At 31.3% G+C, this 14,210-nt stretch overlaps 1 protein-coding gene across 2 annotated transcripts in view; it reads left to right on the forward strand.

Annotated features, from left to right (window-relative positions):
- LOC141454409 (uncharacterized) overlaps positions 1-13,436 on the forward strand; it is a 91,210-nt gene extending 77,774 nt beyond the window's left edge. Inside the window, exons 5-20 of one of the 2 annotated variants that reach the window (XM_074128587.1) lie at positions 1,297-1,543; positions 2,496-2,616; positions 2,738-2,875; positions 3,682-3,893; positions 4,903-5,069; positions 5,154-5,282; positions 5,540-5,647; positions 5,723-5,887; positions 5,965-6,171; positions 6,266-6,433; positions 6,522-6,698; positions 8,123-8,233; positions 8,327-8,533; positions 9,892-10,059; positions 10,196-10,324; positions 11,943-13,436. In XM_074128587.1, the coding sequence (XP_073984688.1) occupies positions 1,297-1,543; positions 2,496-2,616; positions 2,738-2,875; positions 3,682-3,893; positions 4,903-5,069; positions 5,154-5,282; positions 5,540-5,647; positions 5,723-5,887; positions 5,965-6,171; positions 6,266-6,433; positions 6,522-6,698; positions 8,123-8,233; positions 8,327-8,533; positions 9,892-10,059; positions 10,196-10,324; positions 11,943-12,064 (2,576 nt within the window). In that variant the 3' untranslated portion in view covers positions 12,065-13,436. The remainder of the gene's footprint in view (positions 1-1,296; positions 1,544-2,495; positions 2,617-2,737; positions 2,876-3,681; positions 3,894-4,902; positions 5,070-5,153; positions 5,283-5,539; positions 5,648-5,722; positions 5,888-5,964; positions 6,172-6,265; positions 6,434-6,521; positions 6,699-8,122; positions 8,234-8,326; positions 8,534-9,891; positions 10,060-10,195; positions 10,325-11,942) is intronic. The other variant, XM_074128586.1, reaches the window with a different exon arrangement.
- Positions 13,437-14,210: the final 774 nt, after the last annotated feature.

The raw sequence follows: 14,210 nt of genomic DNA on the forward strand, positions 1-14,210 counted from the left end.
GTAAACAAATAGAGCCGCTTTTTTTTGTTTATATTTATTTTATCGAACAAACACATCTTTTATAATTAATTTTAAAAATAATTGTATATTCTGGAGAGTCAATATTAGTTATTGTTATCATAAAACCAGAGTATACAAACATTTGGAAGTCTACCAAAGCACCAAGCATTGTCTGTGATGTCCAGAGTTACCAAAAGAACGTTTAAAACTGAATAATTCCTTTAGAATAATTGCTTCTGGTTTGAATTGTTATCGCGTCCTAAGATGAGATCTAGTAAAGGCTGAAAACCACTGTTATATGAGTGTAAGACTCTTTCCGTAAAAAAAATATTAGGTTCTTCTTCTTGTAGATAGTCGCTTATGAAGGACGTAAAGGTTCTCCAATAACATTCCTTCATCTTTTCATCTACAATGACCTCACTCGACGTCACCTTTACTTTCTATCTCCGCTGGGATGACTTAAAAAGTCTTTTGATTATTCTCTTGCTTCCCATGCAGTCACTATTCACTTAATAAACAAACTGAAGCACTACACACCCTAGTTGTTAACTTGACAAAGGCAAAGAGAGTAAACCCTAAAAAATCCTAAACCTTCTAAATTAACGGGGATAAAGTGAGGTCAGATGGCCTTGAATTCTATAAAAACCTGCCATTATGAAACCTTAATATTAAGTTAGAACGTTTATATTTATTTCTCACAAAAACATTTTGAAAGTTTTGTCAAGGTACAGCGTATATTTGCTTTACACATGTGACTGTCGCGATTGTACGATTTCTTAAGAATGGAACTAAAAAAGAAATATACCAAGTAAAGAATGGGATATTATCCATTTTCATATTTATCTGTGGCAAAATACAGTGTTCGATGGAGAAGAGGATTCGAGAATAAAAGTTCTATTTTTAAAGTTGAACTTGCCTTTTGAGGATGAAACAGTGTTTTACTAGGTTTTGGGTTGTTCAAGTATTGATTTTTAAAGTGATTTCTTGGGAATTTAGTTTACCGAAACTATTTATTTTATTAGAGATTGCAATCCTTCGACCAGAACATAGAATTATCTTTAAACGACCTTCCAAAAGAAGAATGTACGAACCAAGAATTGGTCTAGCTTATGCTATTTAAAGGAACATTTTAAACTTTTTTTGGTCAGCATTTTCATTTTTATATTAACCCTTTGTGCAATACTGCATTTAACCCTTGTGTAATACTGCTTACTGCAATTGCTTGAACACTAATTTTCTACTAAAATTTAACTTCCATCTATTATTTAACTGAATTTTTTTTTGTTTATTTCCTAGCATGCCCGAAAGGTCGCTGGGGCAAAGATTGTGAAAAACGTTGTTTATGCAAGAATAATTCAACTTGTGACCCTTTCACTGGAAAATGTGAATGCGGTCGAGGATGGCTTGGTGACACCTGTTCAATACCATGCCCACCAGGTAGATATGGTAAAGACTGTATAGAAGAATGCAGATGTCGTCATGAAGCTACATGTGATCACATTTCTGGAGAATGCATTTGTAAACCAGGATTTAGAGGTCCTTTGTAAGTGTTCATTGGAAGTTTTATAAAATAATCTGAACTAAAATAAAAAATTATTTCTTTAAATATATTTGATAGTTATTTATTTAAGAATTTATGACAAAATTTTCTAGCGCCTAGCGAGGTTCATTAGCCTATGCAATAATGTTCAAATCCTTAGGCCGAATTCTAAATAAACATCAATCAAAGCTTCATGTAAACAAATCCATTCCACTTCTCAAAATAACCTAAAAACAGAACTGGATTTAATAAAGCTTGTGTTGGAAAAATTTGTGAGAGAATTTTGAGTACCACTGGGTAGAACAAAAATGTTTTTTGGAAATTGTTCATTTCAAAAAATAAGTTTTGTGTGTATGCCAAGTGCCAGTTATGATTTATTGATTAGGATTGAAATTAAATTTCGATTAGTGACTATAGTAAGTGACAAAAAGAAGCCTGCGCAAGCCAAGACTTAAAATTATTGTTCCTAGTTAACTAGTCAAACCCGGCGCCAACTATGTTTGTAACAGAAACATTGTTTATCATAACGAAAAGAAGTTAATATAACCATTAAGAAAAATTAATAAAAAATAAATAAATTATTAATTTTAAAAATAGACCTGTCTTGTGACTGTGGCGTAAACAATTTGACTATGAGCCAGTATGTAGTATTTATTAGTTTCCAGAAAAAATTAAAATAAATAAATAAATCGATGATGATGGTTTAAATCGATGCAATGTTGTAGATAGATGCCTTAAGGTAAAAATACATACTTTTTATACATCATTTATACCTTCATTAAAATTCTATTTTCAAATTAAATTTCTTGATCAGGGTAGTAAATTCGAAAACTTACCCTTAACGTATAATGTCATTTTTCTTTTAGTAACAATGATGTGATACTTGACCTAGCTTTTTTCATTATATTGTTTATATTCAAATAATTTTTGCTTATAAATTTGGTTATATGTTTAGATGTGAAGAACTATGTCCTACTGGAACTCATGGAGCCATGTGTAAAAGTGAATGTCGTTGTCAGAATGGAGGAAGCTGCGATCCTGTAACTGGTGAATGTACCTGTACTCCAGGCTGGACGGTTAGTGCCTTTTTTGCTTTTTGTGTATTTTAAATGTTGGCTATCGGAATACATATTGCTGCTGAAATTACTTCTTATTAAAGCTTATGTCCATTCATGTAATAAATTCTGTATATTTCAGGGTCCTGTTTGTGGTAATGCTTGTCCTGAAGGTTTGTGGGGAAAGGAGTGTCAACAAATTTGCGATTGCTACAATGGAGCTTCTTGTTATCATCTTACAGGAATGTGTAAATGTAAACCTGGTTATCAAGGAGAACAGGTTAGTAAAATCATGAAGTTTGCACAGAATATCTTTTTTAAAATTTTTCTATAAATAATCTTTTCGGTCAGATCTGTTTAGCTACTTCTTCTGATCTCCATTGTATTCTTTAAAAAATTGTTAACTATTGATTAACTATAGAAAGAGATAGGATTATTCTATCTCAAGATGAAATGTCTCCTGTCTCATAGAAACTTCAAAATGCTACCCAAACTACTTTAGACCAAACGTATATTGAGCTGGTCCTCTCTGTAGGTTTCATCTTCTAAATTATAGTTCTTCATTTCGCCTTCAAGTTCATTATTTTTGTGTTGCCTTCCATAGTTTTGGTATCTATCCTTCTACATATATCATGTGAGCTTAATTGTCTGGAAGTATGAAAACGTTTAGGTATTGTATTGGAAGGCAAGGATGAGGCAAAATCAAAGAATTTCACTTTTAATGAGATTACTATTTTAATGCAAAATATTTAGTCCTTATCGAAAGAACATTGTACAAAAAAAATTTGGAAGAAACAGATTGAAACGATTATAATCTCTGCTTTTATCTGTGGAATGCCTGGGTAGTTTAAATAAATATTATTATTTCTTTAAAATAAATAATGACACAAGAATGAAATAATTGAAAATCTTTGGTTACAGAAACATTTTTCTGAATATTGTGCTGGCAATCAGACAGTTTGTCAATCAAACAACGTTTATGCTTATACAAAATGCTTGTACAAAAAATAAAACTAACCCTTTTGTTTTAAAACTAATAATTAGCTCTTTAATGTTGTTTATAAAATTAATCTTTTTTGTTTTTAGTGCTTAGAAAAATGTCCATCAAATACTTACGGTGAAAGCTGTTCCGAAACCTGTCAGTGTAAGAATGATGGAGAATGTAATCCAGAAACTGGAGAGTGTATCTGTCAAAATGGTTGGACTGGAGATGATTGTTCGCAGAGAACATGTCCACTTGGTTTTTACGGGATGAATTGTACAGAGACTTGTGAATGTATTGAAGAGAATACTGAACTGTACGTGAACTATTCCTTATTTTATAAAAATTAATAATAAATAGTTATATAGGGAAGGGATTAGCTATGCGGTTAGCGTACTGGACTCCTACGCGGAGGCCCCGGGTTCGAATCCAGCTGCTGACCCTTAGATTTTCTCTTCCTAGGAGCTTCTTACAGCTCACTGTCTGGTGATGGACAGTGTTGTCTGTAACGAGAGAACACTGTCCGGAGGCCGGCAATGCACTGAAAAAAGCTCCGGGCGCCAATAACCTTAGATGTTGACGCGCCTTAAATCATTAAATAAATAAATAGGTATAGATAGAGGCAAGTAACATGGAACAAATAGTTACATCTTTGTATACAATAAGAAATATCTTCTTTTTTTTTCTGTTGGAACATCAAGTTGCTTCTTCCAACCACTGAGAGTACAGATTTTCACAGAGTGGAGGCATTTATACTTATTAGCCCGTTCTAACAATTCCCATCAAACATTTAAATGTAATGTGTACAGCCAAAGTAAATTATCGCCAAGTTCTTTTCAATGTACCTCGAACCACGTTAATCAATATTTTTGACACAAAATTTCCTCTCTCGAAACATTTATTAAATTTTATTAAAATGCCTAATGGTTATTTCGTTAAGCAATGAAAATACTATCTACTTCTTTAAAAATAAATTAAAATGTGTGGATTACTTCACTATAAATCATGCTCTTCATAAAATCAATAATATAAACAAATCACATTTCTGGCAGAGGATTTTGATACTATTTCTGTGATTTTATGAAAAGTGAATGTTACTATTTTATTTTATTTACTTAATTTACTTACTTTTCATGTAAATAGTCTTTTCATCTTTTATTAAATTAGACGATTTAAACTAATATTTACTTTAAAAAAGCTTCTTCATTTAAATGACTTAAGTATTAAAACAATATCTCTAAAATTTAGCTTCAGTCTCCAGAATCATTATATCTGAGTCGCCTCAGGAAGAGAATGAATTTAATAATTGATTACTTAATTTGCAGATGTCATTCTTGGACTGGCAAATGTATTTGTAAGGACGGATGGGATGGAGCGACTTGTTCTCGGCCATGTCCATTCTATACTTACGGCAAAGGATGTCGTAATGTTTGTACATGTTACAATAATGCACAATGTTTGCCCATCAATGGTATTTGTGTTTGTGCGCCAGGTAAAAATCAAACTGTCTTAGATTTTTTTTTAAAAAATTGTAATCCAATAAACTTTAGATAAATAAGAAAATTTTTGCTATTAGGTTATCGAGGTCCAAATTGTAGTGAACCATGTCCCAAAGGGTATTATGGTGAAGATTGCGCCCATATGTGCCTTTGTAAGAATGGAGCATCTTGCGATACTGAGACTGGTCGATGTTACTGTGCGCCAGGTAAATAAATATTTTCTGAACTTTTAGCAGTCTGCTGTAAAAGCCTTTAAATGTTCAACGTTGCCTTAGAATTCAGGAACATTGTGGTGATTGATGATACGTTTCTGGTCAAAATTTCTTTCAAGTACCAACTTGAATTTCTTGCATGGAAAGCAACTTATTGAAACATTTATACAATATTTAAATACATGATTGAAGAAACAAAAAAAAAAAAAGAAACAATATTTTTAGAGTAAATTTTATCCTGAATGTTTTAGGATGGACAGGACAACAGTGTGATCGACCATGTAACGAACAATTCTATGGTAATAATTGCACTCAAAGTTGCCAGTGTAAGAATAATGCAGCCTGTGAACCACAAAATGGTATACTACATTGTGATACAATAATTTTCTTAAATTTCCTATTTAGGCAAACTAGAAAATTATTTATTATTTTAGGTACATGTATATGCGGACCTGGATATTACGGAGAATACTGTAATGAACGTTGTCCATTCGGTAAATTCGGGCGTAATTGTGCTCAAGATTGTGATTGCGATAAAACAGGCACTGTTGCGTGTAATGCTGAAACTGGGGAATGTATGTGCAAGCATTCGTGGAATGGTAAGCTAAAACGTAGTATTTTACTTATTAGTTAACCTTTTTATTTATTTTTTTGACTTTTCTTGCTTTGTTTATAGGTGTTCTCTGCGAATCACAATGTGAAAATGGACGATATGGAGAAGATTGTTCAAAGAGGTGTGATTGTTTGAATAGTGGTTCATGTCATCCTATAACTGGAGTATGCTCTTGTTCACCTGGTTGGACGGGAGAATCTTGTGAACATCCATGTGCTCCTGGTTTCTACGGTGCCGGCTGTAAACAAACTTGCCCTACCAGAGGATATGGTATGTGCATATTTTCCAAATCTAGTCCAAATTAAAATTTAATAATTAACAAATTAAAAGTTCTGTGCAGTAAAAATTTTTAAAATAAATCCAGTTTTAACTTCAGGCAACCGTACTTGCGACCACGTGACTGGAGAATATCAATGTCGCCCTGGATTTACTAGTATTATGTGTCAACACCCTTGTCCTATTGGAACATATGGTAGAAATTGTTCTAAACAATGTATTTGTAAAAATGGAGCTGATTGCCACCATGTAACAGGTGCAGAAAATCAAATAAATGATTCTTTATTTGTTTATACGCAGCCTGATTAATTACCTAATAAATTATGTTTTGTTATAAACTTTAGGTGTTTGTGAATGCTTACCTGGATGGATTGGTTCATCTTGTTCTAAACCTTGCCCAGAGGGCATGTTTGGTATCAATTGTACTAGGCATTGTAAATGTCAAAATGGTGGAAAATGCCGCATGAATGATGGCGTTTGTAGGTGTAAAGCTGGATGGATTGGTCAACAGTGTACTGAAAGTAAGTTATCCGAGTTAATCTTGAAACTTGAAAGATAAAAGAGAATTAAAAGTTAAAAGAGATTAAAAGTTAAAAGAGCATCAGTCAAAGAAATGAAACTAAAAAGTTACTTTTTTTATATACGGAAAAGTAATTTCACAACCAATAAATAGTTATTTAAGCCCATCAGACTTAGAATCACAGCTATAATAAAGTAGTTGCCAAAACGCAAATATAATAATGTTGCCCAAAAAGTGGGACAATTCATTTGATATTAATTGCACTGTTAAGGTTTTGAATTGAAAAAGTAAGTTAACAGACATACGTTCTAGAACGGTGTTTCCCAACGTGGGGCCCACGCCCCCCAGGGGGGGCAATTTGATAGTTAAGGGGGGCAATTCGAAAATGGACTCGACACGACTTTAACCCTTTCGCTCCGGGCCATTTAAATGCAATGCTAGATATCGGTGCCAAATTTAACAAATATCAACTGGGTGATTGGCGTCGTCAAGTAAACTTCGTCCGGGGTTCACCGCGGAGCGTTAACGTGGAGACTTGAGACTGAAGCTAACCAAATTGGAATCTAATATAAAATCTCTGTGCAGCAAGCATCAAGCGCAAGGATCTCACTAAATTAAATTAATAAATTAATATAGAAAAATCTGTATTAAAATTATTTAAATTTAATACAACTCTACGGAAGTGCCAAAAAATCAAACATGAACCGACTTCCTAGAATGGTTGCTGTGTAAGCTTGCCAATCTGGCGAACTAACGGCTTCCATCACTGATGGTCGTCGTTCACTCCACTCACGCCCTTGGCGCAACATTCATGTGCGCGTGTGTGCATGTACACACATATATATGCGTGCATGGGTATTCGCGCCATCCCTTATCTCTCATCACTTTTGCCTATTGTACCAGGATACAGTAGCAAAATAAATAAACAAATTAAAAAAATATATATATATATTTAGAATTTGAATTTCAGTTCTCCATTATATGTTTTGAAATTTTACTTACTATGTTTTGTTAACAATTTCAGAGTGATTTCTTCCTAGAACCTATCATTTATGTTTCTTAAGTGAACAAATCAATTTTTTAATGTTAAAAATTATGTATGTAAAAAAGGGGGGGGGCATAAAAATTTTAGAAAGGTTAAGGTGGGTCATGGCACAAAAAAGGTTGGGAAACACTGTTCTAGAATGAACTATGCTTGAAAAAAGTTTTCTGGAATCTCGTTTCTGCAGAGTTTAGGCTTATATTTAGCGTTGGTTATTTCAGTTTCTTTCAGAATTTGATGCAGCAGTAGATCTAATAGTACTTACTTTAGTTCTCTCTTATTTACTAAAATATCAAATATCACGAAATATTGCTGACTAGAGTTAAGATTTTAATAAAGAAAGATACCTTTTTGTTTATCTGAGATAATTTTTTTGTGTCCAGTATGTCCAGATGGCTATTACGGAGACCATTGTATGTCGCCTTGTGATTGTAAAAATGACAACTATATCTGCCACCCAGCCAATGGTTGCAGTTGTAAACGAGGATTTGGTGGTTAGTTTTTAATAAAACAATTTAAAAAAAAAAAAAAAAACTGCTTATTTATGTTATCAACTAAATATTTAAATTATATTTACAATTTTCCAGGAGATGATTGTACAACATCATTAATAGAACGAAGTGTCTTAGAAGTAAAAGAAACGTCTTCTGGAAGCATTGTTGCTGGAGTATTTGTGGCTCTAATTGTCATTATTAGTGTTGTATTAATAATACTTTACTATCGAAGAAGAGTAAAAAGTTTAAAAAATGAAATCGCTAACGTTCATTACATAGCAGATCCTGATCAGGACTCAGGTAGTATACTCCTTCATCTATTATTTATTTGTTTCTTTACGAAAAAGCTACGACTAGACCATTGCCCTAGAACACTTAGAGAAGTGTCAGCGAAAATGGATTGTTGAAGAAGTTATTTTGTCTTTGACATAATATCAATATCCATTCTTTACACGGCACCTTCGAAAGGAAAAGGATTTGTTTCATCAAAAGAACGTTTTACTTAGAACATACCTGAATCGTAAGAATATAGGACATTTAAAAGAAACAAAAAGGTCTATAATATTACCAAAATTGATTTTTAGTAAGCCCAGATCTCCATATGAGCAGTATTAAACTAAAATAGTTTAGCAACAACTACTGCTATCATATTTTAGTGTTTGTTAACCCTTTTAGTGATCTGCCCACTTAAGATAAGATAAGATGGTAGACGGGACGGGACCTATGCCCCATGGCACTGCAGCCACAAAGACTTATTGTGCCAGCCCCTTCTTAGTTCTAGTAAGCGAACCCTCCCCTCCTAAAGAGGTTGAGGACCTTCCCTACTAGTTCTTTTTGCGCTACTATCTCCTTCGGCCTCAACGTTCCAAAGGTTTCATAGCGCAAACGTTCGGAGATCTGCCCACTTTGTTATAACAGATATTTTCACTACTTTTTTTCAAGCAATTTACTCAGCATTTGACTCCAAATACATTATCTACTCTCTAGTTGGTTACTTGTGGGAGCGACAAAGTAAATTATTTTTGACCAATTTATTGCTGGATAACAGCCTATGTTCAGAAAAACAGTCGTCTTACATATTTTAAAATTTACCAAACTTTTTGTTATTAGGGACCAACAATTTGTAGTACACTTCTTAAGTAGAATTGTGGGTAATAATTAGTTTACAAACTAATAAGATTTGTTGCAATGAATTACAAATCCAAACTAAATTAGATTACAGTTGCCTTGAAAATGAGATAACTGACTGTTAAACAAAAAAGATACAAATTTAACTTTTATGCAATTCTCTAATGTCTCAAAATTGTATGTTTTTAAGGATGTGTAAGTTTTTGAATTAGGTAGCCATTTTTTGTTGTTACTAGCTCGAATAAATCTGAGTTAAAAAATTGGAGAACATATAAAGAATTTTTACTCTTTTACTCATCCTTATTCTCTTGAGATATTTTTGAATAAAATTCTCTCACTATTTTTACACTAGACTACTACTTGATTTGTCTTATATTGGACAGATTAAAATTCTACTTTAAAACTAGTTAATAAAAGTAAACTTTTAATTTTAGAAGCAACTGTTGTGGCCATAATCTAGTTCTGCAGAAACATATTTAAGATTTATATATTACTTTTTTGAAAATAACACAATGATTTTGCATTTTTAGAACCGAATTATTTCCATAATCCAGTTTATTCTCTAAGTACAACGTCGAAAGATGAATTGGAAAGTCCATTGAATAATAAATTTATTAAAAATAATTTAAAGAGCTCCAATTTGGACAAAGAAAAATTGAGCTACTTTGTAGGAGATGATGACGATGATATTATGCGAGGTATGAAATTTATTAAACTTATAAATTTGCAAAATAAAAATAAAACAAAATGCTTAACATCAATGCTTTAAAATAGTCTAACTGTACATCTCATTGTTAAATTTTGAAAATATTAATAAAAAGTGCTCATTATCAGACGCTCCCGGTATTTCTTCGCTGGCTAAGAACAGAGAAGGAGCAACTGGAAATCCTAATGTATACCACAGCATTGAAGATCTTAAAATGGAACACTTCTACGAAGAGCTCAAAGAAGCAAAAGGAGCAGGTTAGATTTCTAAAATAATTGGAAGTAATGAAAATAATATCAGAAGTTGTAGCATTAAAAGGAGGTTTTTATTTTCTGTAATTTAGAAAAAAAGGCTTTTAAGAAGATTCATTAACCGACAAAAGCTCTATTTTATGAAATATTCTAGAATTTTATAGCATTTTGTTAATCCGTATTCCCTTCAGCCAACTGTTATGACAGAATGATTCCTTTGGCTCTCGTTTATTATTTACTCAATTGACTTCATCCCAAATTGGAGAAATCGTAGGAAGTGAAAATGTAATTTTTTTTTGTTTTCGCAAAAAAAAAGACAAATCCGACAGGGGATTTCTTTTTTAAAATAAAAACTAATATATCTTTACAGATTGGATTTGTTTTACTTTTGAGATTTTTTTTTAAAACATGAACAATTAAGTGTAATGCTTTGGTATTATCGTCACGAATCTAAGTAATTCCAATTATATTTGAAAGTGAATTTTACAAAAATTATTAGTGTTTTATACAAATTATTTTTGCATAAACATTTTTCACTGTTTATTTTCTGTTTTGTTTGTTGTGTTTTTAACCTACCTGTGGCAATAGTGCTCTAAAACGCCTTACTTCCCGATACGAAAGTGCATGCTATTGCCGATCGATTAGGAAGGGTTTGCCCAATTTTTACTCACAAAAATCCATCTTCTCCGCATCCGTTCGTCCATTAATCGCTAATGCGTTTAATCTAGTCGTAGTCAGTTAACATGAGAAAAGGTGCAACGCCTCCTTCGCAAGGCAGAATGCAAAGTACGGCAAGCTGAGATAGCTGTAGCTGTTTCTTTCTAAATACCTGGGCCTTGTAACACAGTTGTTAGGGTTCAATTTTGAGTCAATTTCCTCTTTAATCTTTTTTGAGAGTTGTTTTTTTTTTAAATTTTGCATTGTTCTCCATTCACAGTGCTTTTATTTAACTAGAATGCCCTACTTTTTATTGGTTATTGTCCGACTGACTGGATAACCATTACATCTACACGTTAAAGTGTTAACGATTTGGAGGTAATAAAATAATTTTCTGCTGGCAATGTGTGTCTCTCATGTCTCTAAGTTTCAGACATGAGAATAATTATTGCCTCCCACGAAAGACAACTAGACGAAAAGAATACTGACTACAGTGTTAAGCCACTTCGAAAGTTATTAATTTTCCGTCAAACTTACTTGTTGGATCACCAACTGAATTCAAGAGCGAACAGGTGGAAACTAAAGTGTAGAATTGTCTTCTTAATTTCTATAATTGCTTGAGGCAACTATAACTACAAAGTATAAAGTCAAATATAACTTGTTAGACTATTCTCAAATAGCATTATCTTCATAAAACGATACAAATAAAATAGTTAATCAGAAATGCCCTTTACAATGTGACCTTAACATCACGTTCCTTTGACAATCAGTTGCCCTGCAATTTGAAGCTGCTTTAGGAAACATTATTTGTTGTGGAACATTTGGTTTTGCAATATTTTTTCATATAAATATCTTAATTTTTATTTTAATTGAACAAATTTTTCTTCTAATTCAACTTCTTTATTAATATTGCAGTAATCTTTATACTATAAACGTATAAAATTAATTAAGTCCAAATTAATTGCAGAACAAGAATATGATCACTTAGATTACAGTCGACCAGGGAGTTCATTGAAAGCACATTATCAAAGAATGTCGAATGGAGTAAAGAAACCAGACTGTCTACCCCAGAATCAGGATGACCTGTGATGTTTCAATTTCGTTTTTAAATTATTTGCGTTAATAATAATTTCATTTGCCTATAAAGAAAGACTTGACTACTTGTTTATTTATTAGGCATTTTTAGTGATAGATTTTTATTATGTACAAAGAAAATCATTGATTAAGAAAATTAAGTGACCATTTCTAAAGAGATAAAACATTTTTAAATAAAAATAAAACCTTTAATTTTGTCAAACTGATCTAATTTTTATTTAAAAAAGTTTGAAAGAAAATCGAAATTATTTTTGTCATTTTTGAAATTAACCATTGCTAGAATTTGAATTGAAATTTTAGGTTAAATTATGAAGAATGCCTTGGAATTTTATAGTTCCTTATAGAAATTATGTAAAACTGTTAGTGTTTCTGGAAAGCTTTGCGCTGTAAAAGATATTTTCTCTGTTGTTTTTTTTTACCAAAACGAAATTGAAAGATGAAATTTATTATTTTTTTAATCAGGCCGAAATGCTAAAGTCACTACCTTAGTGTATTTTATTTTATTTAATTTATTATTAACATTATTTTTTTAATTTTTTTTTTTAAATCTGTGTTTTTAAATCTCAAATTCTTGAATATAGCCTCAATCTGTCAAATTTATTTTTAAATTAAGTAACAAAGTTATCTTCTTGCGGCCAAAATATCTGTTTTAAGTTTTGTACTGTCAGGTTTATAAAATAATACTGTAATAACAATAATTAATTAAAACCAGCAAAATTTGAAAAAATGAATCATTAATAACTGAAATTAAAAAATAGATAAATAAATAAAAATAATGAACCAATTCAGGGCTTCCAAATTGCGTTATTATTATTTTTGTTTACTTTGCCTTTGTTTTAATTTTTAATTCTAAAATGGCATTATTTTAATGAATCAATTGTAAAATAATTGTTACCTAAAAACTGTAAATGTGATGATATTTTTAAATAATTTTATTTTCTTTGTTTCAATTTTATTATTCTAAATATTATAAAAATGTAATTTTGTATAAACTAGAAAAAAGTCAATTAAGAATAATGTGTTAATAACTCTGTACAGATAATTTAAGGTTTGCATTAGTAAAAAAAAAATAAAGAAATGGATTGTATAGTATAAATACGTATAGTTCTAGAAATACTTCTGGAAGTTTTTCTTTTTTTTTTTAAGATTTAATTTTAATCCGTACATAACCAATTTTCGAGTGGCCTGTATATTTGTAACACAAAAACCATTGCCAAGATATAAAATGTTATGTTAATTTAAAATAGATTTTATATTCATCGATCATTAAAAGGTGCATATAACCACCGAAAAAAAAGTATTTTAAAAAATACATAAAATTTGTACTTTTTATAAAAATATATATATTATATATTTTAAAGTGTGATTTATCTGAGTTCATGTAAATGTATTAGTAATTACAAACTTTGTATCTCCTCTTACTCCAAGATCACTTACGAATGTTCACAAAAGTACGCTAGCCTTTTTCCAAAAATCAAATTTATGGACAAAGGGAACTGCGAAAGAAATATTTTCAAAAATAGAAAGAGAGTGTCCGTGTCAAACTTTTTGAAGTAATTCCTATGTACATGCGGGATTCGGTCCAAACTAGCTGGTGCGAACGGGGTTAGAACTGTCAGTATTGCCAATAACTGAATTATCTGCTATAAATTTCTCATATTAGTAAAGTATATTAAAATAACTCAGAGAACCTCTTTCAGTACGCAACAGGGCTCTATTTGTTTTTCTTTTTTTTTATTTTAATATATTTTTCGTGTACTGTTGTTATTCCACCTTGACCTGAACTCAGTTGGTTTTCGTTTTGCAGCTATGCATGTTCACACAAGTACACTAACTTTTTTCTTAATATCGAATTTATAGACAAAGGGAACTCCGAAAGCGATATTTAAAAAAAAAAAAAAATGTGAAAATGTGTGAATGTGAGAGACATATTATATGAACATTGTCGATTTGCAAATTTCTTCAGTTTCTTCATTCGCATAAAAATATGTAAGTATACATATCTCATAATTTCGTATCATTAATAAAGACGAAACAAAGATGTTAGTTTTATCGAGGATTAGATGGGATGAATTCTGATTACAAATTTGTCAATATTAATTGAATATCTCAGCTGGTTTATTTTGCCATTTGAATAATA

The sequence above is a fragment of the Rhodnius prolixus genome, unplaced genomic scaffold (assembly GCF_049639745.1).
Source record: "Rhodnius prolixus isolate KJV_2025 unplaced genomic scaffold, Rpr scaffold_9, whole genome shotgun sequence".
In the NCBI taxonomy this organism is placed as follows: domain Eukaryota; kingdom Metazoa; phylum Arthropoda; class Insecta; order Hemiptera; family Reduviidae; genus Rhodnius; species Rhodnius prolixus.